At 43.2% G+C, this 26,379-nt stretch overlaps 1 protein-coding gene across 2 annotated transcripts in view; it reads right to left on the reverse strand.

Moving 5' to 3' along the window:
• Positions 1–9,896: 9,896 nt before the first annotated feature.
• Positions 9,897–26,379, reverse strand: part of LOC138267797 (calcyphosin-like protein) — a 91,716-nt gene continuing 75,233 nt past the window's right edge. For both annotated transcript variants that reach the window (XM_069217003.1, XM_069217004.1), the window contains exon 5: positions 9,897–11,487. In XM_069217003.1, coding sequence (XP_069073104.1) covers positions 11,386–11,487 — 102 coding nt within the window. In that variant the 3' untranslated portion in view covers positions 9,897–11,385. The remainder of the gene's footprint in view (positions 11,488–26,379) is intronic.

Raw genomic sequence — 26,379 nt, forward strand, 5'->3', positions numbered from 1 at the left:
CGGATTTGTATAAATCAGACTTATCCGTTTGGACCCGGTACATCAATAGGGTATCGAATATTGTTTTGACAACTTGATCTTACCCAGACTCGTGGAAGGTGGCTATTATTGTCCCCATTCACAAAAAAGGAGATAAGAGCTCCCCAGGGAATTATAGACCTATCAGTCTATTAGACAACTTGCAAAAAATATTCTCCTTTCAGTTGCTATCCAGACTAAAATACTGGATAACAAAAAAACAGGTTTTAAGCCATCTCCAGGCTGGATTTAGGGACAAGGTCAGTACCATCGATCAGGTCTTCCGATTTACTACCATCAAGTGGAAGATCGTAGACGCAGACAAAGGCCATCTATTTGTGGCCTTTGTTGATTTGAAATCTGCGTTCGACCTTGTCCCGCGTGTTAAGCGTTGGGAGGTCCTGAGCAATACTGGAGTTCCGGGTTCTATGATCAATATTATCAAGATCTTTATTCTGATAACTATGCCAGAGTTCGCTGGGGTTCGGCTGGCGACCTGACCCCAGCTTTTCCAACAGCACGAGGTGTGAGGCAGGGGTGCGTTCTTGCGCCTATCCTATTTTTACTGTTTATTAATGCATGTATCCCATACCTCTTAGATTGTCATGGCGATGCCCCGAATTTGGGTGGGCAGAAGTTCCCTTGTCTTCTGTTCGCGGATGACACTCTGTTACGCTCACGAACTGCCATGGGTCTTTCCAGATTGCTCTCTCGATTTTTGGAGTTTTGCAAGGACCTTGGGTTGGAAATCAACTCAGCAAAAACAAAATATATGGTCTTTGGGGACTGTAGGTGTAAAATGAAGAGACCGGTATACCTAGAAGGCACTCCCTTGGAAAGAGTGGGCACCTTCGACTACTTAGGTATTAAATTGGAAGACTCGCACCTTTGGCATGCTCACTGTCAGAAATCCTTATTGTGCCTGAAGCAAAGGGCGGGTGGCATTGCAAGATTTGCTTCTAGATCTCCCAAATTTGCAATGTCTCCCGCCCTTGAAATATACATATCTCAAGCCGGGGGGGGGGGGGGCCCTATATGGTGCCGAACTTTGGGGCCATTGCAACCTGGTGGATTTGGCAAGGGCAGAAAATCAATTTTTGAAAATGCTGTTAAAAGTTCCCTCCATTACTCCATCTGTGCCCTTCCTAAATCTTTTTTCTATTTCGCAGATTGCTGCCTTAAGGCCCTTGCTATTTTGGATCCGGCTTTGGTCAACAGACGCCCTTTCTCCATTTTGCTGTGGGCTTCTCAAACTGGTGGGCAGTAACACTATCATCAAAACTAAATGGTGTGCTTATGTCAAAGAGTCCTTAACCCATCTTGGTCTAGGGTCCTATTGGTTGGACTCATTTTCCATTCCTAAAAATGCTGTGCAGTTATTGAAGGATGCTTTTTGGCATAATGTCCAGATTGTGCAATTTACTAAGATTGTCCCGCTGTCTATGTCTGATAGTTATCTATCAATCAAATGCCATTACAAATTCGAGCCCTTCATGGACATAGCACTATCTCCATTTGCGCGAGCTCTTTTTGTCAGATTCAGAATAGGGTCCCTCCCTTTGTGCTCTTTAACGTACAAATGGCTTAGTTCCACCAATAGATCCAAGTTCTGTCCGATGGGCCGTAAAAGTGAAGAGTCTATCTCACATGTTCTTTTTCATTGCCATGCATATCATAAACAAAGAGCTCTTTGGATCATTCCGCTTTGTAAATCTATAGGTGCCAGGTCCTATCTTCATGTTGAGAGAATTTTCAAATCTGACTCATCTGTCCAGGTAGTTTTACCAGTGGCAAAATTTCTCGAATCCATCTGGCGTCTTAGATTAGCAATTTTAAAGAATAAGACTGGGTAGCTAACTTTTAAACTTATGTATGTATATTTATGGACTCTTGTTGTCTGATTTTAACACTCAGTTTTTAGTATAAAGATATTGTTTCATTGTACTATCGAACATCTATGGGTGCAGGGAATAGGTCCCTTGTTGAGTGGATCATTCTATTTTTAGGAGACATATACTCTGATTACTTTGTTTGGATTTTAACTTCTTTTTACCTTTTTAAATTCTTTATTGTGCTTATATTTTTAGTGTCTCTTCAATCCTAAAAAACAAAAAACTTGATGCCTGTATTGTACTTTTATGGTATGTTTTTTACTTACCGAAATAAAGTTAATGAATGATGATGATGACTCAACCCTTGTTGGGGAGTCAGGGCAGGCCTTCAGCAGGAAGGAAAGCCAGCCAGAGTTTTAGGGGCCCCCATGTGTCACCCAGTGGCAAGAGGCACAGGGAGTCGCAAGGAGGCCTCAGCAGCACAACAAACAGGAGTGCCACATCGCAGGGGCTGCAGAGGAGGAGGTGAATCTGAAGCTGCAGAGTGCTGGAGGCTGGGGCTTAATGGAGCTTGATATCTTCTTGGAGGAAGAGCCAACAAGCCTTGGCAAGAGCAACAGTCGTAGTGCACAGGTGTTCAGTTCCAGTGGTTGAAGCAAGGGTCCACTGTCTCCCAAGTTGGTCAGAAGTCACGTTGGACCCGGAGAGGACCATAGAACCACCACCTGTGAGCAGAGTATTTGTTGTCCTTGGAACAGCAGGATTCACCAGCTGGTCGTCGTTGTCTTGACGTGCCTGCAGATGCAGGGGAGTGACTCCTTCACTCCGAAGGAGATTCCTTCTTGGATGCAGGCTGAGTCCTTGTGACCTTGAAAGATGCACAGCCATGGATGTTGCAGAAATCTTGCAGGAGCTGGAGAAACAATTTTGCAGTGGAAGCCTTCCTAACTGAATACAGTCTTGTTTCAGTTCCAAAAGCAGACCAGCAGCGGTTTCCAGACGCCGGGAGCAGAAGATGTCTTTCAGAGAGTTCCTTGAAGTCTTGCTAACGAATCTGAGGACGCACCCCCAGGGGAGCCCTTAAGTAACCCTAGAAGGGGGTTGGTCACTCTCTGAAGTGACCCACCTATCAGAGGGGGCCAAGGACGTCATCTACCTGGCCTAACCAGTCAGATGTTCCCAGGGGCCCCTGCACATCTTATTTTCAAGATGGCAGGATCAGGTGGCCACCTGGCAGAGCTCTATACACCTCCCTAGAGGAGGAGTTGGACGGGGTTGGTCACTCCACTGTCAATTGTGTGGTTTGGAGCCAGAGCAGAAACCAGGGGTTCCTGAACTGGTGCAAACTGGATTATGCAAGGAGGGCACCAAGTGTGCCCTTCAAAGCAGTCTGGTGGCGCACAAAGGGCCACACTAGCCCAGAGACACTTACTTCAAAGGGAGAGGTAGTCACACCTTTCCCTTGCAAGAAATCCTTTGTTCTACCTTCCCCTGCTTGAGTTAGGCTCCTAAGCAGGAAGGCAGAAGAGTGTCTGGGGTTGGCTGCAGCGTGTGCTGACAGTCAGACCATAAAGCTGCACAGGCAGAACTAGGGGATCCTCTAAGGAACCCCCAGAGTACATGGGATCATGCCACTAGCACTGGAATTGGTGTAGTTCCATGATTCCAACATGTTTGATACCAAACATGCCTAGGTTCGGAGAAGCCATTATGTAGTTGGACGACTTGTGTTGACCAGTGTCCACTACATACCTTAAGATGACTTCCCCACACTTATGAAGTCCAGGGAATGGAGTGTGGGGTTTCTACGGGCACCCTGCTCATGCAGGTGTATCTTCACTCCTAGGGACATGCACTGTAACCTTGGACTGAAGGGCCTACCAGAGGGGTGACTCACAGTGTCTAAGTGCAGTGACCATGATATAAGGCAAACCTTATATCTGAAGTGAAAGGTGCATGCACCATTCAGCGCAGACTGCAGACAGTTTGCATGGGTCCCCTGGTGTACCAATGCCCTGGCTACCTAAGTACCATATATTAGGGACTTACATGGGTGCACCAGTATGCCAACTGTGGTTGTAAAAAGTTCACTAGCAACCAAATTTAAAGAGCGCAATGGGGTCCTGAGTAGCAGGTTATCAGTGCAATTCAACCTAAACACACTGACACCTGGCAAAAAGTGGGGTTAACCATGTCAGAAGGATGCCCCTTTACCTTTTCAGTAATCCCTGTAGGAAAGTAATCTGTTGTTAGAAGTATCCATCAGAAAACAAATGTAATATATCAGCTGTACTTGGGGGCAAATTGTATAGGGAGCCTTTTCTTGCCCTGGTGGGAGCATCTGTCCCAGGGCGTATTTCTGCCCTCCTTCGTTGTGACATGTGGAGCCACTTATTAGTCTGCCAGCAGTCCTAGCAGGACTGCCTGTCCCATGATGCCTCGCATCTGAATCAACGACAGCTGTGTGGGGGAGGCACTTACATTGCACATAAAGCTCTGCCTCTTCCCCCGCAGCACAGGACACAGCTGTGCTTTGGGGGCAAATTGTAGAGGGAGCCATTCTCACCCTTCGTTGAGACATTTGGTGGCTACCTGTCCCCAGATCCCTCACTCCTCAAATCAACATCAGCTGTGTGAGGGAGGCGCTTACATCATGCATAAAGCGCTACCTCTTCCCCCACGGGAAGCAGATGAACTTGGGGGACAAATTGTAGAGAGAACCATTCTCGCCCTGGTGGGCCCATGTGTCCCAGGGTGTATTTATGCCCTTCTTTGTTGTGACATTTGGTGACACTCGTTATTTGTCTGCCAGCAGCCCTGGTTGGACTACTTGTCCATGGGTGCCTTGCTCCTGAATCGACATCAGCTGCTTTTGGGAGGCGCTTACAATGCACATAAAGCGCTGCCTCTTCCCCTGCAGCGCGGGATGCGCCTGGGCCAAGGACGGCCTCCTCCATGCCTGGAGGAGGCTGGGCCACCCCTCTTTTTTTCTGAATTTCCGGTGCTGTCAGCTGATTTAACTTGCGTTGGTGACCTGGTGATTTCGTGACTGCGAGTCCATATGTGGCTTTAGGCACACGTGTTCTTGCCTAATTGAGCTGAGTTGCTTCTAGGCTAGCTGGTTCTCGTATTCGAACACCCTGCTGATATTATACGATCAAGATGGAGGCCAAACAGAATTATCATCAAAATAAGCTAGGGGGCGGTACGACAATCTGGTAATATATTAGGCTCCATTAGAAGAAGGAAGTCTGCCCAAGAATCAGTTAATTAGATTATTATGTTTTGCTGTGAGGGAGAGGTAGCTTCCTGCCATATAGGTTACTCAGTGTTGCCTAAGTTGATTGGTATCTTGTGATAACTATGGGTAAGCGTAAGGCAAGGGAAGCACTACCTGGTAAGGGGAAACACCCCAAAATATTAAGGAGTGCAGGGCATAATTGCACAATTGCAGAAATAGATGCTTAATATAGGAGGTTGAGACAATGTTAAATTAAAGGTCTAAGCTGGGTAAACCATCTACTTCGAAGATTACTGCTATCTACAAAAAAGGGGGGACTCCCAGAGAGAACTGGACACATGACAGGTACTAGCATCAGGTGATGCTGTGGAGCGAAAGGATCACCAATCTCTGTTAACTGAAGGGAGTGGGAAATCCGCAATGACTGCAATTCAACTCCCAGGCTTACATTTAGCAAGGAGTCCAATACATACAGGAGTAGATGAAGGGGGAGAAGGGGACTCGACCTTGGGATTTGTTTGTTCAAATAGATATACTCCTCTATCAACTGGCGAGCCAATAAAGGCTACTGAGGCAAATCCGGAAGGATAAGGTCCTACCAGGCAATCAAACAAGCGAATAAGAGAGAAGGCCCAAAAGAGGAAAGAGCCAGTGCCACCTCAAAACATCTTAGGGTATGGGCATTCAACTGAAGAGGTGAGCGAATTAAAGGTAAAAATAGATATCCTGACAAATTAGATTGCTGGCTTAAAACACCTTGTGAACAAATTTATAATGCACTTGAAGGGACATGATGGTTTACCCCCAAGTAGACATATAGGCTCTAGTACTACATTGACTTATTTATCTCATCTTCCAATTCAAAATCCTCCAAACACACTTTTATGACCAGCTTTAGTTTAGCCAAATTACTTGCCTGTAGGTACATCTTGGTGGCAGAGAAGTAGCAATGTACCATATGGCAATCAGACAATTAGATGTATTAGGGAAGAGAGGGGACCAATGGACACAGATGGTTAATTTGCAGGGAAGGTTCTGTGTAATGCGCCACAATACCTTAGGCCACTCACATGCCAGATGGGAAATCGAAACACATACCACCCACAAAATAGGGTGGAGTATGGCCAAAGATACATAAAAAGCGACAAGCGATGTTTTAGGGATGATAGAAGAACAGCGAGAGGCCACAAATTGTTTATAACAAATGTTCCTAAGTGAAATCAGAGGGGTAATGCCCAATCAGGACTAGATTATATTCTATGAAGTATAACTCTATGGGATAGATTAATGACCTTTACAATTGATCCAAGAGAGGATAGTGACCATTTTCTGTTACGTTTGATGTTAGTAGGTAGCCCAACTGAAACATGAACATCAGGTATGAGCAAAGTATATATGCAACCGGTAATTGGGAACAAAAAGATGGCATGCTGTATTGAATAACCCAGAAATCTTAACTAGTATTTACAACACATTTGCAGATAGTGGGCCCTTATGTACTCCAGAGTTCTCGTGATATCTCAATTTTGGAAATTCATCAGTTCCTGGTCATAGCCCTTAGGCTGTACTTGACAAAGTTGCCTGTGTGTAAAAAAGGGCAAGTCGCCAAGAGAGCCTCCCAGTCTAATCCCTGGTATTCTAAGGAATGGAAAGTAGTGAAGAAGTCACTACTTGAAGCTCTAAACAAAGGAGATACACTAGGGCTGTGGGAGGCACAGGCTAAATAGAAGAGAACTTCATGTGAAGCAGAAAATGACTGGGAAGAACAGAATTGGGAGGATTTGCTGGAAGCAGTAAAGCACTGGGACTCCCTTACATTTTGGAAAATAATTGCCCATGGGAGTAAAAATTAATCAACTTGCACTGAACATCACTTAGACCCTGGCAGTTGGACTCAACACTATGCAGATTTATATTCTGAGCCCATAGGGCATAGACTAGAGAGACAGGGTTATTCCTTTAACCCCCTTGAGAGAACTATGATTTCCTGTAACTATTTTAGCACTGAGGAAACATTGGAGGCTATTAAACCAGGCAAAGCTCCCGGCCTGGACAAAATCCCGGGGCACTTATTTAAGCATGAAAAAGAGGTATGGGCTCCAATAATCAATATGATTACCAATGCAGTGGATTCATGAACGCCAGTTACCGAACATGAAAAGGAACCGAAATAGTGCCGGTCTATAAGAAAGGGACCAAGCAAAAACCAGGCAACTATAGCCCAATTAGTCTTATAGATGTATTACAAAAAGTGTATGCCAGACAGGTACTTGGAAAAGTGAGCGAGTGGATGGATGATAACATTCTCTCCCCATATCAGGCAGGCTTTAGAACCAGTGTGAGTACAGTCTTGAGGCTCTTGTGCATTCTATGGAAATATATTAAAGTCAAGAGAGGGCAAATGCATATTGCATTTATAGATTTTAGGGCAGCCTTTGCTCTTCTTCCGAGGGGCCCTCTATGGACCATCCTTAAGAGACAGGGAGTGCGTGACCACCTTTTAATTCAAATTATAAGATTGCATCAAGGCAACTATGCCCTAGTGTGGTGAGGCAAGCATAGTGCACTCACAAAGCCAATCCCATCAATAGGGGAGTTGGGCAGGGCTGTGTTCTTGCATCTCGCTCTTTGTAAACGACATAGTTGACCATCTAAAAAAATGAAGTCATGATTTCCCAAAGCTTAATCGGGTTCATGTCCCAGCATTACTCTTCGCAGACAATAACATTTTGATCTCACAGATGCTCAGGAGCCTTCAGTATCTACTTGATGAATTCAATGCATACTGTGAGGGAAGGGGACTAGAAATAAATCCTGGTAAAACAAAATGCTTGGCCATTAATCCTCAGAGAATTTCAAAGATAAACCTAAAAATCCATGAGCAAAAGCTAGAGTTTGTGACCAACTTTAGCTACTTGAGTATAACCCTAGATTCGAAGCTCTCATGGCTTCCTCATTTAATCAAAGCAAAAACAGCGTTAGTTCATAATGCAAGGGCTACTGCTAGGACGCATCAAGGTTCCAAAATTAAAATGGTTACTCCAGCTACAGTTTTATAAGCACAAGGCTCAAGCGGCTTCACTATAAGGGGCTGATTTTGGGGTACAGAAGATTTAAACCAACTTACGTTAAGTGAAAATAAGTTACTGGGAGGTTTATTGGGGCTGCTGATATCAACACCATTAGTACCCATGCATCAGGATTTGAACATTAGACAAATAGAGCACTTAGCCCCTCTTAGACTGTTGCTCTACTGGGTAAGAATATGGACGACTTGAGAACTGACCCACTATAGGGAAGGCCTTGAGGAATTAATGTAACTTGATACCTTTTTAACTTTTCCGTGGCTCTGTCATATACAGACTGGTTCCATAAGCTTGGTTTACCTTCTGTTTGGACTGAACCTCACACACTGACATTGAGATCAAAGTCCCTGCTGAAACAAATATATTGGGAGTATATTTTAAAGGCCTTACACCAGACCTCTAGCCGAGGCAGGCTATCAACATAATTCCTTATGGTCAAGTGATTCCAGGTTTTGAAGAGTTTCTCGATATGATTCAGCCTCAGTTAGCTAAGACTTTATACTTGAAATTCCGATATGACATTCTCCAAGTAAAAGCATTGACTGTAAAATGGAAATGCATGATAATGTCAAAGAAGCTGAACTTTGCACACTATGCACTTTTGATTGCAATGCAAGTATTGCGCGTGTTATTTTTTTGCCGAGTTTATAACAATCATAGAAGGAAATGGATTAGACCCATCTGTAGGACTTGAGAGATCAGAAATACCAAGAGGCTCTTATTATTATGAAACATGAAGCAATTCCTTATATAGTATATGGTGGGAGTAAATATTTACTTGCAGTGGGTTTTACATGCAGGAAGATGGGTCTGAAATTTTAATTGATGTGACTTTACAGTTAACATTTTAGAAGCAGGTTCAATAAAATATTAATTATTGTCCATATTCCTATATTGATTTTAGTAGTAGAATTGTTTAGTAATTAATGTATTTTAAATATGTATTTATTAAAATGTATTTGATGTATACTTCATTGGTTTATAACCAAAATAAAGTACTGACAATACATATTTACACCAAAACGTATCCAATACTTTATATTCAGTTACTCATCTTTGAAATTTTGTAGTTCCTTGTTCTGTCTAATCATGCCTCCTGGATAATAATGTTGCTAGAACTAGCTCAATTTTAATTTGAGGTAACTACAGCTTAATACTGCTGGTAACTACAGCTTAATACTGCCTTCCTTTAGTAAACCACCTCCCACTGTAACTGCTGTGAAAGGCAAACAACTAGAAAATCCACACAAAGGAATGATGGAATTGGCAACAGGAAAGCACATCATAAATGATTAGGAAATAAATGGTCTTAGACCGAGCCGCATCATCCAGAACAATCAGTTCAGAAGGATGAGTTCAATTGCCAATAGAACTATAAAGATACAGGAAAAACTTTTTGTGCTGCATGTTTGTCTCACAACTCCTACCATAAAGCTGTTTGCTTAGCACAATGAACATTTCATATAGGGAAGCAGCAAGGAATGGTACTCAGCCACAAACTCCAACGGCCCTTCCCTTCTATTACTGGATTCTTTGCCAGCCGCCATCTGTCTCCTAAATCCAATTTTGCCTATTCAAACTGTACAGTTTTCTCCCCATAGATGAATGGAGAAATGTGCCTACTATGTTCCATATTTTTGGGGTATGCCAGTGCTTTACCACAATTGCGATGAAAGAAGATAACGCAGTTTGGTTAATAGTATGGTTTTTTTTTTTTTTAATTAGCATACAGTTAAAAATACATGTACAATTTTGAATTCTATACACAGGTAAACATATAAGTTGTATGTTCACATTTCTTAAAGTGTTAACATGAACTGAGTTGACATAGACAAACCCTATGCCATAAAAACAACCTGGATACAGCTCCTTAACAAATTATTAGCAATTCTCGCTACTGGAATAATCTGGTGCTTGCAGGACATAGAAAGAAGTAGACGTTTTAATTCTAACTAGATAAATTGTGAGACAAGTAGGAAAGCTAGGGTAAATGTATTTTGATTTCATTACTCTACCCTTTATTCCCAGGTGCAGTTCACACTAACTACTAGTGAAACCCTCATTCATTTTGGATGTCATCACTGTGCCACAATTTTATTTCCAGGAAGGGAGAAAAAGACAATTGACAGGTGCAGCTGTTAAGCTTACCCAACCGGCAAACAAAGATTGCTGAATGTCCAAGGAATGTTCAATGGACAAAACTGAACATTCAGTTGCCCTATGGCTTAGGGATTCACACGGTTTGTCTTTTACGAGATCCCAAACTGTATTGATGACTGCTGATCTTCTAAAATGTCTTATTGGGAAAAAAAAGATTCTTTAACACTTATCTTCAGTCCAGAGAGAGAATCCATTTTCTGTTGTCTAAAAGTATACATCACACGTTGATTTATATAATTTGACGGGTCATCTGAATAAAATTTGTGAAGCTATTAAAATTTAAAAGGAACATTAGTTTTAGGTGGATGAATTAGCCCGCTATCGACAAGACTGTGGGAGACAGAATTACCATTGTATATTATGGATGTCCTAATCCAAATGATAGCAGCTTCTCTGCATCCAACAGGAATCAAGAGATTTTACTTGACTTTATTTCCTAAATGTTTAGCCCCAAAATCTTTATTAATGGCTCTATTCTAAGACCGCAGACTCAAAATTTATATAGAAGTAGGTAGTGAATTTTAAGGCATCTCTGATGATGATGACCTATAGTAAAACATGCATTGAAAATGCACATCTTTGGGCAAAGAGGCAGAGCCTATGTATATACACCATGTTTTCAAACAGCAGAAGCAAGGCACGTCACAATATTAGACTTTGTGCCAAGCAACCAAAGAAATCAATTTAAGACTTTGTCCCAGCACTCAGAGGGAACACCTCCCAAAATGTGGAAAATGATCATTTCTGTTTGCTTCGTAGCAACTGTAAAGAGAAGCCTTTGAAGAAACATATTCATTTCAAGTAATATATATGACATCAGAACATGTATCCTGATGTTATGTCACAAACCTTTGGTCAGTAAGTCACCACGACACCAAGACAATTGCTAATATAATTAAAAAAAAACAAAGTTGATTCATAAATAAAAAACAAAAAAAATATGCATGCTCATATGGCATGTGGGCAGAACGTTAACTGGCGTCCTGCAACCAACTGAAGTTTTTCTCATTGTCATAGTGGAACCTGGACAAAACTGAGGATGAGAGGTCTAAAGCTTCCATTCGTTCTTCATCATGACTACGAAGTACCCGTCATTGTCGATAGAGGCACTCACCCCACTGTAATAATTCAAGAACTCCTCAGAAGTCACCTATGGTAAGAAAGGAAACATCCAATTGTAGATTTGATAATGGTGAACATATTTGGGAAAAGTAAATTTGGCATTTGCATATTGGGATGTGTATTCTGTCTCAATCAGATCATTTATAAAAGCATAATTGAATATAATTTTAGCAAGTGCTTTATGAGTTTTTAATATGGAGATGTGGATCCAGATGAGCTTTGGCATGCTCTATAAACAATGAAACTATCAATGTATATCTTAAACCAATGGACAATGGAAACATCCACTGAAAGAAAAATGATCCATATTGGGGTGTTGATAACAGATGTTCTACACACGCAATTACTGAACAGAAGGCTGACTGGCACATATACCCAGGGATGCTTTTAAGTGCTGTGCCATTTTTTATTTTGCAAACTATTCCACCAGATACACATTTTAATAATAAAAGCGATACAATATAGCAGGATTAGTCAGTAGCAATCACCTGTGTACCTTTACTATGCAAAATACAACACTTCTATTTTTTATGAATATAAACATAAATGTCTTGCTCCTAGTCAAATTAAAGTGATAGTACCTGCACAAGTGCAAACAAGCAGTCCATGATGTAATCAAACTTTACTGTAGTAAGAAATAATAAAGTGAAGGTAGTTATCAATAAAATTAATGCACCAATGAGGGCTAGTGTTCAAGTAAGAATAAAGTGAGATTGTGTCAAAACAGGTATATAGATGACAACTATTTTCATTCCTGAGGTCAGTTGAATGCCTAAAGCTGGCAATATTCTATGCTGAGGCTACCAAAAGGCCAACATATTTTCAGGTCTTACAACAAAAACACACATTTTCTAGATTCTCATCTGGTCCATAGATGGTGGTTTATTTCTTCTGAAAAGACGTTGGGGCATATTTGCAAAAAATTGGCTGGTCATAGATGATGCACCACTTTTCTTGCGCTCCCCTACAGGCACCTAACAACACCATGGTTGAGCAGTATTTACAATACAGGCACCATGGCCGTCTTTAGCACGAAAGCATAAGAAATGTTGACGCTTTGCTAGATTAGCGTCAAACATTTTGATATTAGTACAGCAAAGCACAGTAAAGCCCATTGAATATAATGGGTGCGTCATTTTAACGCCTGCTCTGAGCAGGCGTTAAAAATGACAGACAAAATGGTGCAGTGAAATGTAAATTTCACTTTACCATTTTTTGTCCTCCCTGCGCCGGAACGCCCCTCCTTGCACACACATGGCTGATGCAGGCATAATGTGGTGCAAGAGGTTGCAAAGTGGCACAATACAAGCATTGTGCCACTTTGTAAATATGGAGCGACAGAAAAGCCACCTTCGCACTTCCTTAGCCTAAAATAAAATTACGCTATGGCAGTGCTAATGTGGCGCAAGGGGCTGGTAAATATGCTCCATAGTCTGTGCTCCGCTTAACATTCATTTATGTCCTAATTGTCCACCAAACCCAAAATGTGGGTATTGGATTGGCTTTCTGTATATTGATTAATCAATCAAATATTATTTTAAATTACTTCAATAATCATTGTTCTAATTTTATATAAAATAGAATTTGGTAAATAAATTATATTCTTTTGATAGAGATTTAAAACATTCGGTGAGATAGTATTCAGAACCATATTAGAAAATGGATGACGCTGATATATAGTCTAGCAGTTAAGCTACTTCTGTGTTTTATAAATTAGCAACAAGGCTGATTAAGAGCCATTAGGGCTACTATTTCACTATTATCAGTCATTAATTGGAAAGTTAATGGACAATCTGGGTACATTGTAAGACATATGTTTTTGGGATTAGGGGCCATATGTACGAACACATTTTCCCATAGACACAGAATGGGTAAAAGCCTTTGATACATCTGGCCTAGATGTGTATCCTAAAATTAGTGATGTACCACTTCATCCTCTAGCTTTTGACCGAACAATATTTTAATAAAGAACTGGAAGTCTATCCTCGCTAGTTAGGCCACTGTGAATTCTAACCTGTTTATGCACAGCATATATCCTTTGTAGCAGTAGAGAAGGAAAGTTGCCAAGGCCTTAGTACAAGCAAGGGAAATGGACCCAAATTCCCCAGGTGGGTAGTGAAAAAGAGCCACTTTTAAGTGCAAAGTCCCTGACATTCCTGGGCCCCTTCACAAGTTGCATTATTGACAGCTACACCCTTGAACTGTGGCCCTAAGGAGGTGCCAGATGGTTAAAATTACATTGACATGTTGAGACTGATTGCCTTACCTTAGTTTTTTTTTTTAATTATAAAAAAAAAAAACTTAGAATCAAAGTTTCAAGTGCCTTTCGAAATGTATTTCTGTAACATTTCAGACACCTTGGGTGTGTGACAGTATTCAGTGCTCCATGTCAGAGTAGAACATTGGGGGTATTCACCAAGGAATCAACAAATCTGCCCGCACTCAGAGATGCTGTTTAGAGAGATTTATTCACGCTCACACGTATCGCCCAACAAGGTCTTGGTCAGTTCACAAAAAGTGGAACAAAGCGCCATCGTTTTTAAAGGCACTCAGACATCTTTCACAAAATAAACATAAGGAAATACTTCAAACGTTATCAGTTTGTTGCTCTTGATTCTCCTGTCACTGCAAGTATCATCTGTGCTGAAAATGTTTAAAAAATGCTTTCTAAGCCCTGGGGAGTTCCTCTGGGACCCCAGCACCAGAGCGAAGAGGCCAGGGTGTCCATACCCGGGCCCCTTTTCAAGTTTTTTTACTTTTTTTCTCTTCAGGGACTCGGCTGCCCAACATGCTGCCAACACTTCCTTGTTGAAGTGTTGGCAGCCAATCAGATCTCAGCACGAGATCAGGAGGGTTTGCAAAGCCTTCGCAGCCCTACATATACAAATTTGTTTTTTCTTTAATCACTATAAAGGTACTGACGGATTTACACCAAATAACAAAAAGGTTGTTTTCTGCACCAAGAGCTACCTTTCTGGCAAATTTTGAATAATTCTGTCCAGTGGTTCGGGCGCTATCGCTGTTCAAAATCTCTATGGAAAATTGAATGGGGGAAAATGGTTTTGGGACCCCCCTTTTTTCTCGGCCCCTGCTTGATGGATCACCCCAAAACTGTCAGACAGCAGCTCAAACGAATGTTAATTTTTTTTTATAGAAGATTTGTCAGCGGCGCCACAAATATAGGCAATTAAAAAATGCTTTTACTATAGAAACTAGGTCCTAACTATAACTACCTAGTGGCAAACGCCCCTAGGTTTTTATATATATATATATATATATATATATATATATATATATATATATATATATATATATATATATATATCGAACAACAAAAGAGCACTGCACTCCTGGAGGCTAAGTCATCCAACATCTTTATTAACGTGCAATTTAGAATTCCATCAGACTCCACAACGCGTTTCAACAATCTGTCTTTTTCAAGTGGTTTTGTCTGCTGCTAGCCCACCATCTTCACATTAAGGGCTTTTATACTGGATTCTGGGATTGGTAGTTAAGTCACTGATTCACACCTGAGCCTGCTGACTTCATTTTAGCGTTTTTGGCACGATTTTTGCTCTTTCATTCAGTAGTAGATAAATTAATATCTCTTAGTGTTCATTATTTGTGGTGCTTCGTGCCAATACAAATATTATTCACATAATTCCCCAGACTCAGAGATTATTTCATTTGTTATTAATTCGTTTTTCAATTTGTAGCGTGACTTAAAGTGCCAGCTATGCACAGTTCTTAACATATTGTTTAAAGTTCGCATCCGGACCCCAATTGCCACTGAATTTTCCTTCAATGGCGCAACTTCAAACAGAGTTAACAACCTTAGCAATAAACATTGGTGAGTGTTTGTGAGTGAAAACTGTTGGTGCCGATGCGGCCTCGCCATTGAAGGAAAATTGGGGTCCGGATGCGAACTTTAAACAATATGTTTTGGTCTTAACCCTCTATCTGCACCAGCAGCCAGAGTGCGTCACTGTTTGAAGACCAGTGGAGTTGTGTGTATATATATATATATATATATATATGAGAGAGAGAGAGAGAGAGAGAGAGAGAGCGATAGATAGATAAACACTGTTTGACAAATAGACAGATATACTGATGGCACTGTTTGACAAATCTTCTCAAAAAAAGTGTGCCCAAGATCTTGTTGTGCAGAGGACGTTTTGGGGTTATTTGTCGAGCAGAGGCCCGGGGGGGGGGGGGATTCTGAAGATAAGGGAAAATTTTCTTCAGGGTTTTAAGAATCCAAAAGCCTGCTTTGGTGGTGGAATTTACTTGGGACTTGAAGGACCAAGAGTTGTCAAACATAGTCCCTAAATTTCTGGTGGAGGCGATGGGGACAGGCAGGTCGCCACAAAATGGTGACCACCAGCATGAACTCCACAGATTCCTACAAGCACCAAAGAGAAGGATCGCCGTTTTGTCGCCATTCATTTTGAGCCAGTTAAAGCCCATCCAGTTATTAATCTCACTCATCCAGCGATAGAATCTGCCTGCTGCTTCCTCCCAGTCCTTATGGATGGGAATAATCAACTAAGTATCATCCGCCTAGGAGGTGGCTAAAAAGCCAAATGACCGGATAAGTCTGGCTAACAGGGCAACATAAATATTAAACAAAGTAGGACTGAGGGAAGAGCCCTGATGGACTCCACATGGTAACTGGTATGGGGGAGCTCTGAAATCACTGCAGCTTACAGGCAGCCTGAGTCTTGTAAGAATTGGGCTAATTCCGTATTAAGGTGCTTTAAAAAAAAAATTGTCCTGAAGGATAGCAGGGCCATGGGCTGAAGATTTGTAAGATCGTTCGGCTCTCCACCAGGTTTCTTCTTCAAAGGAACAACAATCGCTTCCTTTCATGAAGGGGGAAGTTCTCCTATATTCAGGGTCTCCTGATACACCGGCACAAGGGCCGATGACACCAACTCCAGAGCAATCTGCAATACGTGTTGAGGGCAGGGGTCAATGGGGGAACCTGACTTAATACTCATCAGAAGCTCTTTTATCCTCTCCATCCGAAGAGGCTGGAAATCAGTAAGAATGGGAGAGTCACTGCTAACTGAACTATTTAAGTGTTTGTAGGGGTCAGGTGCCCGCGAAAAGATTGAGCAAAGCTGGCTTGAATTTGAGTAACTTTGTTTTCAAAGAAATTAGCAACCTTATTACAAAAATCTTGAGAGTTTTCCAGTTCTGGAGAGGCAGTTGGAATTGTAAGAGAGCGTACCACTCTAAATAGTTCTCTAGGGATGTTCTTAGCTTCCTTTATTTTACGTGAGTAGAACTCGGTTTTAGCTTTATTTATCGCTTCTTTATTGATCAGCTTGAGGCTTCTTTTTTTCCTTTGGGTTAGGATTTAATTTCCACCTACATTCCTGTTGACGGTATGTTCTTTGTAGGCTCTTAAGGTCTTTGGTGTACCAGGGAGAACCAGCTTTTTTCTCGACCAGGAGGTGAGGTATTCTTAGAGGTGCCAGATGGTCAATAGCCATTTTGACCCCAAAGTTAAATCTATCAACAGCCGACAGAGGAAGTTCCTTAGCTGTTTCCCAGCCTAGGGTCAGTGCCGGACTAAGTTTCTGTTCCTTTATTCTATTCCAGTGTCTGATGGGCATTAAAGGGGTGGAAGAATGGGATGGTGACAAAGGCTTTGTCAGCCTAAAAGTAAGAAGATGGTGGTCTGTCCATTCAAGGGCCCTATTCTCCAAAAAACACAATTATCATATCTAGAAAATATCCCATCCAATAGATGGCCAGCCTGGTGAGTGGATGAGGTATCCTTGAGTTCCCAATCAAGATTCACCATGAGGTTCAGGAACTCACTAGTGTGGGGGACCCGAGTATCCTCAAGATGAATATTGAAATCTCCCAAGACAAAACATTTGGAGGCCATGGTGATGGGCTCGATGACAGCAGGCCAGTGCTGAAAGAAAATGGATTTTGGACCAGGAGGTTGATAAATCATCAGGTCCTCAAAGAGCACAATATTTTTCAGATGAAACTTAAAGTAGACGCTCTCACAGATTGTTGGTGTAACATTTATAGCTTCCTCATGACAACAATATATTGACTTAAAAATAATAGCTAGACCCACCTCTCCTACCTGCAGTTCTATCAAGTCTGAAGAACTTGTAGCCGGGAGTGGAAGCCACTATAATTTTGGGGCCCGAATCTTCTTTGGCCCAGGTCTCGGTGATGAATAAACAATCTAAGTTTTGGTGGACAATCATGTCTTCTATTTCAGTTTTATGTTTGGTGCTAGCGTCCTCTTTCCCATCGCAGCTCCTTAACCAGTCATGTTGAGTATTAAATTTATCAGTGCGGGGCATCAATCCAGGTGCCCAATCACTGTTATAGCAACTCTCCATCTAGTTTATCAGGGGCAGCCTGAGCATGTCCCTTACACTTCTGTCTTTCAGCTAAGGTATAAAGCGCTTGTGGGGACTACGTTGAACAGACAGAATTTTGCTTGAGAGGGGCAGAGTTTCCTGCCCCCGGCCCCAGTCGGGTGCGGCTGCGTTGCCCTTGATAAAAATACAGAGGGCCCAATCATCCTGTAAACACCGGTCAGCATCTAGACTGCTGACTGGAATTACCCCCAAGATGGCCACCACCAAAAAACAGGAAGTTGACATCACAGCCCCCTCGTGATAGGTGGTCACCCTACTAGGTGACCAATCCCCCTTCCTGGGCTATTTAGGGTCTGCCCCTTGGGTGGGTCCTCAGATTCGATGTGCAAGATTCCAGTAGGACACCTCTGCATCGTTTACTTCATCTTCTGGCCACCGGGACTGCAAATGGACCCTCAAGGAACCGACAATCTGCAACTCCAGCGACGACTCCGCTCTGAATCATTGTTTCTCCGGCTCCTTCCAGAAACTGCGACATTTCCCTGGCAGTGCATCCTTTGAGGGTGGCGAGTCTTCAGCCCGCACAAGAAGCAAGAAGGAATCTCTCTTGGAGTGAAGAAGTCACTCCCCTACATCAGCAGGCACCAACTGCAACGACGACCGGCTGCATGGATCTTGCATCACGGGTGGTGTTCTGGAATGGTCCCCTTGGTCCTTTCTACCAGCTGTCCAACTTTGGAGATGGTAAATCCTTGCGTCTCCATGCAGGACAGTACCCCCGTGCATCGCCTCTCTTGCAACTACCAAGGCTTGTTGGCATCTTCTCCAAGGGATCTTCAGGCTCCGTGTAGCCCCAGACCCCAGCACTCTTCCCTGCAACGCACAGCCCTCTGCGCGCTTCTCCTGCAACGTGGGACTCCTTCCAAGGTGTGCTGCACAGGACCCACTGCGACTCCTGTGCTTGCTGGCTGTGGATTGCCTGTGGGAGCTGCCTCCTCTTGCTGTGACTCTCCTCACTGCTGAGGGTTACCCGGGACTGCCCTCTGTGGGTTGAGTCCTAATGCATCTTGCTGGTCCCTGGCAGCCCCCCCATTTCTTCTCCAACAACATTTGTCTTTGCCAAGGCTTGTTTGTGGTTCTACCACACCACTGACAAACTGCAATCCTTCTTCCAGCGTGGAAAACCGACTGCATCACTCCAGGAACTCTTCAGCTGCTCCAGTGCTTCATCGACCTGGTCCTGCATCCACAGACAGGTGGGTAGTGGCTCCTGCCACCACCGGACACTCAAACGTGAACTGGAGTTGGTTGCCTTCCTTTCCATGTCTTCCTCTTTCAGGATCCACCTCTGGTTTCTTGCAGTCTTGTCTGGGTCTTGCATTAGCCTTTTCTGAAGTCCTTTTGGTGGGCTTAGGGAGAACGAGATACTTACGTCCGCAGGCCCCAACTACGACGACGACGACTGGCTGCGAAGATCCTCAGTCCTCCGGAACTGCATGGATCCTGCATCACAGGTGGTGATCTGAGATGGTCCCCTTGGTCCTCTCTACCAGCTGTTGAACTTGGGAAACGGTAAGCCCCTGCCTCTCCTTGCAGGACAGTACCTCTGTGCACCGCAACTCCTGCAGCTACCAAGGCTTCTTTGTTCCTCCTCCAAGGGATCTTCAGGCTCTGTGTAGCCCCGACCCTAGCACTTCTGCCTGCAACGCACAGTCTCCTGTCTGCTGCTCCAGCGACGTGGGACACTTCTCCAGGCATGCTGAGTGGGCCTCACTGCAACTCCTGTGTCTGCTACCCATGGGTCGCCTGTGGGGGTGCCTCCTCTTCTTGTGACTCTCTCAGCTGCTGCGGGTCACCTCAGACTCCCCTCCTTGGATCAAGTCACCTCGACTTGCTCGTTCTCTTCCGCCTTGTAAAACCTTCTTCTCTGAATCTTGCATTTTCCAAGGCTCGCGGGTGGTTTTCCAGCACCACTAACTGACTGCAGCACGACCGCAGACATGGGACATCACTTGCAACATTTCTGGAACTTCTCTTCTGCTCCTGTGCTGCACTGCTGACTTTCTTCATCGACCTGGTCCTGAAGAGTGGATAGTGGTTACTGCCGCAGCCAAACACTCCAACGTGAACTGGACTTGGCCCACTTTCTTTGCATGTCCTCTTCTGTCAGGATCCACCTTTGGTTTCTTCTAGTCTTGTCTGTGTCTTGCACAGTCCTTTTCTAAAGTCCTCCTGTTGGTTTTGGGGACAACCAGGTACTTACCTCTTCTCTCATGGTTGCTGGGGGGCACCATGATACTTACCTTTTGGGGTTCCTAGTTCCTTCAGCTCCCCTCTACTGATTCCACTTTCTTAGGGTGGGGGACTGTTTTTTTACATTCCACTTACTTAGTATATGGTTTGGTCTCCCCCGTGGCCTTCACTATTTGCTATAGTTTTTACTATTTGCTATTGCTTTCTATACTAATCACTGACTTCTAAAATTTACATTAATAGTGTATTTACGTACCTAATATTGGAGTACAGTCTATTCAGTAATACAGTATTTGTGTTACTATAATAAAGTACCTTTATTTTTGTAACACTGTGTGATTCTTTCATGTGTGTAAGTGCTGTGTGACCGTGGTGGTATAAGTTTTGCATGTCTCCTAGATAAGTCTTGGTTGCTCATCCACAGCTACCTCCAGAGGGCCCTGGCTTCCTAGACACTGCCTACACTTCACTAATAGGGGATACCTGGTATAAGGTGATAACACCATAGGTGCTCACCACACACCAGACCAGTTTACTACACAAGTTATAATTACCTTAGGGCATGAACTGACTTGCTTTGTGTGTGCTCCTCAACTCCATGGGTCCATGTTGCTGCTACAATGGTGCGGCTATGGTTACCATTGCAGGTATTCCTGCTGCTACCTTAGTGACTGATTTGACTGCTACAATCTTCTTCTTTTTTGCAGCCTTTGCCTCCAGACGAGTAGCAAGTGGCAGCCTGATCTCCTGAGACACTAGAGACGCTGAGAACACAGCAAGGATGCATGGCAAGGATACAGTTATACACAGCAGCAGCGCAAGCATGTGATACTGCTAGAGGGCTTTTTGTCACGGGCCACATACCTTCGTAGTAGCTCGAACTCAGCGGCAGAAGCACTCCTGCTACTGGCAGCCACTGCGGATCATCACTTTACGCTGCACCTGCGCCTGCTGCTAGCATTTTCCTGTTGGCGTTCACCGTGTCAACCAGCCCAGTTGTCATTCAATCGTCCACACGATGCAACAATTTATCTTCAGTGGAAGAGGCTGCCACGAGGATGCAGCCTACAGGTAACTTGGTTTCTTCCTTGTCTGCTGATAATTTGTTGTCTTCTGGCCATTCTGATGATACTTCTGTTGTTGGCCTAGTTCATGCTCAAGCTCAAGCTCCTGCTAAGGACAGTGGTTTAGGTGCCACCGCCACCGGGGTGGGGGGCGGTGAGGGCGAATCATGCATGTACCACACCACCGCGAACCATTGGCAATATCGTAGGGGGCTCTATCCGGTGTAATAGCTGTGCATCCCTTAGTGGCATTAGCTAATGATAAGTTGCTATGACAGAGGGGAGCTGGATCCTCCAAATAATAACAACGAGAGCCACAGTACGGAATTCTTTCTGTTTGAGCCACGTGGTCCTGCACCATCTCTCCGGCCACCTCATTCTGCTACAATCAAGGAATCTCCTGATCTGAGGGCCTCTGGGGGCACGAAGTGGGTCATGGTTAAAAAGAATAAACTTGTGCAGCACCCCCCCCTCCCCCAGTTTAGTTTGCCCTCTGCAACAATGGGTTAAGGAAAAGCCGGACTCTAAATCTTCTACGCCCCCAGATGACCATCATCTGAATATGTCTTGTCCTCTGGAGGAACCCAGTGTTTCTCCATCTATCCTGCCTCCTGATAAGACTGGGTGCTCGTCTAGAGGAGTGTTTGCCAGGCCATCAGTCACAGAGGGAGGGGGAGGGGGGGGCTAGCTTTTATTATTTGCTCTCTCTACCACTTCAGAACCAACTCTGGCCGCCATCATTCAACTTATGTAGGTACAGTGTGCTGAGGCACAGGAACACTATGCCCAGGTGAGGAGTGACAGCCCACAGCTTCAGCAGTCTGTCGCTGAAATGACTGGTAATGTCCCTGCCCTTACAAAACAGGTTTTGGATCTTCAGCAGCGAGTGGCTGACACAGAAGAAGTGGTGTCAGCCTCTGTTCAGTCGATCCGAGCCCACAAGGGATGGCTCACACAGTTACAAGTCAAAATTGAAGATTTAGAGAATCATCAAAGATGGAACAACTTAAGGGAGTTTGAAATCCTGGAGGGCAGATAAGGGGATGACCCTCGTCAATTCATAATTCACATATTTGGCAAGGCTTTCCCGAGCTATCTGACTGAGATATGGATTGTCAAATACAAAGGGCCTATCGCCTTCCAATACGGCGGCCCAACTTCGAAACAGATGAGGCGCGCCCTGACCTCTGATGATTTACATCGGCAATTTTTTCAAAGGCCCAGCCGCTGACATGAGTTCAGTAACTTTCTGTGTGCACTCAGACTTTTGCAAGTCCACAATGGAGAGACGCTGACATGGCACCAACTGATTGATCCTTTAAAGGTGGTCGACGATCAGATATTTCTCCAAGAGCCTGCTCGTCTGAAGATTTTGAGGGATGGGCATGTCAAATTTTGTCACACAGAATTTGAGGCCACAAAAATATTTGAGCACTGGCAGGATAATGGGGACAAGAACTAAGTTCAGCAACTTTTGTTGTCTTATATATATATTCAGTTATCTGCTAATGGCTTCCCTTTGATTTTTGGCTATCAGTCAGCTCTGCTTGTAGGGTATCACTGTACTTTAAGTCAATAATAAACACTGTCAAAAAGCAAAAAGGACAGTGTTAATTTGAGAGCCCATCACCTCACTGACAAGCATCAAACATTAGCCAATGATGTGACAGCATTGAGCATTAATCTCCTCCTAAGAACCACCAAGCTCAGATTTTCAAAACTCAGGAGTGAATGGGATCTAGAAGTAAGACTTATCTGAGAGGAGGGTGGGTGTTCTGTGAATCTAGGAAAATTACAATTGCTGGAGAACTGTACTTATTGGTGAGTAACCTTTTTTCTTCTCCAGCAACTCATAGATTCACATTCCTGGACTAGAATAGTATCCACATTCCAGAACTGCTCTCCCAAGACTTAATTTTCCTGTGTCATATGGGACAGACAGTAACAACACACAATCTATTGGATTGTTTAGTTCGAAATTGTTGAAGCATGTCTTCCTTGGAGTTGCTGAAATTCAAAAAGACCAACAATGTCCATCCTCAACTTGCACCAGGTCGCAAGCAGGACACCGATCAGCTCTTACTGTTGCTCAGACATGAGACACAATCCTTTACAATGCTCTCAAACATATTATTTACTACTGACCAGCAGTACTGCTCTCTCACTCTTGCTTTAGTCTGGATCTGTCCTGCATGCTGCTCAAGTGCAAGGTATATCCCTTACTCACTTGAGAAGAGACTGTCTGTCATCCTTCATAACTTACCCTCTAGACCAGTGGTCTTCAAACTTTTTAATGCCGCGCCCCCCCCAGTTGAATAATAAAAATCATTGGGACCCCCTCCGAATTTTCCACAATTATTTTAGAAAGATGGCAATGTTTAAATAGGTCTAAACCTATTTAAACATTGCAGTTAAGTACTGTCACCTTTTTAAAACTGCAATAACATGCTTCTGCTTAAAACAAAGGCATGTTATCTGTATAATATTTCTTTTGGCCAGAGTTTGGTGCCCCCCCCCTCAGGATCACTTGAGGCCCCCCCAGTTTGAAGACCTCTGCTCTAGACGATACAATTCTTCATGCAAACTCTATTATCCTTTTCCAGATGAAGGTAAATCCTGACATTTTGGCCACCTCCTCACTACATAACCTGCCATTATTTTCAATTCATTGTCCGATTCTCCACCTTGGTCCCAATCTGCTGCCTCAATGATTTGGCCTCCTACACACATCACATAGCTAGCAGTAATTTATACATTAGGAGGAGGGTAGAAGGCTTACCTTGTTTAAAAAGAATGCATAGACCTGCTTGTCTCGTCAAAGAGTCTACAACTGCATTTGTATTCAGGCACTAGACTTGGTAAATGTATTTCTGCTCTTCCAGGTTGCATCCCAACAGATACAGAGCAGAGGCATTTCTTCATAAAAGGCTGACACTGAAGAAATACCTCTGGCTGAGTGTGTCATTTTTCATATCTGGGGTGTGTTTGTCTTTTTTGTGATTAAACTAATGCTGACTGAGAGCCACCTCAAAAGTCTCTGCTTAAAGAGAGGACAGTCTCTTCCAGGATTACCAGAGGCACAAAAATCTAGTCCGTTTGTCGTATGTCATTTATTTTGTCAAATTAAGGTTTAAGGTACCAGCACACATCCAGAGAATACAGACAGTGTTCAGCACTGAAGGAGGAATTCGGAAAGAAGAGACGCAGAAAGAATCACTGGTTCATTGAAGTGGAAGTCAGAAGGTACTTTTGCCATAACCTTTGGATCTGGATGCATTACTAGCTTATCCTTTGAGAACCAAAGGAAGCGATCATTAGTGCATGCAGCTCCCTTTTCACAAAGAGGTCAAGGCAATAAGTTTTATAGGAAAGGAAATTAGATTCTGCCATAAGAACAGGTATAAATGTTAGTGTTGTGAGGAGTCCAAAACCTGTGTTGAATGTTTGAGGGACTGGTGGCCAGCACAAACGAGAATACATTTGAAATTGCTTTTCATAAATTATTTGATAATCCTTTGATAGAGGATAAGTGGACCTCTGAATTTGAACACTGAAGCCAGATGCACGTTTACAAAAGCACATTTGAGGCTGCATTTTGGTAGATGCAATTAATATAGCACTATTCTGTGAGGTTGCTAGTTCAGCTAATTTAAACTTTATTCAATGTACTAGATACAGAAGTGTTCCAGTTTGCATTGTATATTCTGGAAGTGGATGGAAAAATGCTTTTATCTAAACCTCTCTGCAGTCTTGTAAAGTTGCTGTAGAATTTGTATAGAATGGAGGCCACAGATGATGTTCAGGAACGTGATTGTTTTGGGCAATTTGTTCCCTCTTACTCATACAGAAGATCTGGATGAACTTTCAGCTGCACAGAAGGGGAACTTGAATGATGAAGACGTTTGATGTTCCAATGCTTGAAGGCATACACTAATTGTCTGAAAATTGAGGACATTTAAGTGAAAACTATTTTCAGTCCCTCGCCATCTTCCTTTGGTTCTCAGTTCTTACTTACGCCCACCCATCCTTTAATTGAACCATCTTTTGTATGTTTTACTATGAGGCAGCGAACCTTTTGTAAGATTTGACATTCTCCACCACATCACCATATTTAAGCAGTACATAACTAGCACATTTTCATCCCTTTATTCTACATCTTTGCTCAACTGAAGGACTGATTCCTGCTGGATGTGTCGCATCTGCAGTCTGCAATAAGGGATAAGCAGAACGTAGGATGACAGGAGCCCTAGAAATGACTTATGCAGCCTCACTGGAGCATTGGAAGTACCAAAATGGTGGCGGCTATAGCACCAGTTTTGCCACTCGAACAAAAAAACTTTTTCCTTGCAGATTGTTGAGGCATACTCCAAGCTAAGTCAGGTTAGTTGGTTGGAAAATTTGGGTATAGTCATGATAAACTCCATTAGATGGAATAATATTAGAAAGATGGTCATTCAGTCTGCGGCCTCTGCCTGTGGATCCTTTTATAAGCAAGTCGTCTAGGTTAGGAAAACCTTTACATCAAATTTTGTGTAGATCTACTGCCACTGGCTCTAAACACTTTGTGAAGACTCTTGTGGCTGTTCTGACACCGAATTAAGGGCTTTGAGGTTCTTGCTGTCCAGCTACCAGTAGCTCAGATACTGCTGATGTCGAATGGTTCTGATGAATAGGAATATGCAATAAGCATCTGGGAGATCTAGAGATATCAGTAATTCTATTCCTTGTAGTAGAGGACCTCCTGAACCGTAACTAGCTGGAACCACTATGGCCATAAACACTTGCTTAGCTTTCCAAGATCAAATATGTGTCTCCAGCTGCCTCTTTCTAACCAGGAAAAAAAAGTTGAAGCCTTGACTGTACTGATGTTGCAGCACTTTCTCTATTCCTCTTTTGAGGAAGCATTCTGAATTTCCTGTTTCAATAGCTGGAAGTATCAAATGATGATTATTTCCCAAGATTGACTGTCATCATGGCCCTTTCAAGGGTGAGTCCATAATGCATTATCACAGTTAACCCAACCTTCAGAAGTGATCTTCTCCCATTCCACAGCAAAATCTGAAAGGTTCCATTGCACTGGATAGACAAAGCTGCACTCAGTAGTTAGAAGTCAATTTTCAAGTAAGCGCTAACTGTGAACTGCATTTACCAGGATGCAAAGGGGCGAACTGTGGTGGGATGGGAGGCCGTGTGCTCCCAACCCCCCTTCCTGTTTAAAAGGCTCCCTTGAGCCAGTGTGCTGACGAG

This window comes from Pleurodeles waltl, chromosome 12 (genome assembly GCF_031143425.1).
Source record: "Pleurodeles waltl isolate 20211129_DDA chromosome 12, aPleWal1.hap1.20221129, whole genome shotgun sequence".
In the NCBI taxonomy this organism is placed as follows: domain Eukaryota; kingdom Metazoa; phylum Chordata; class Amphibia; order Caudata; family Salamandridae; genus Pleurodeles; species Pleurodeles waltl.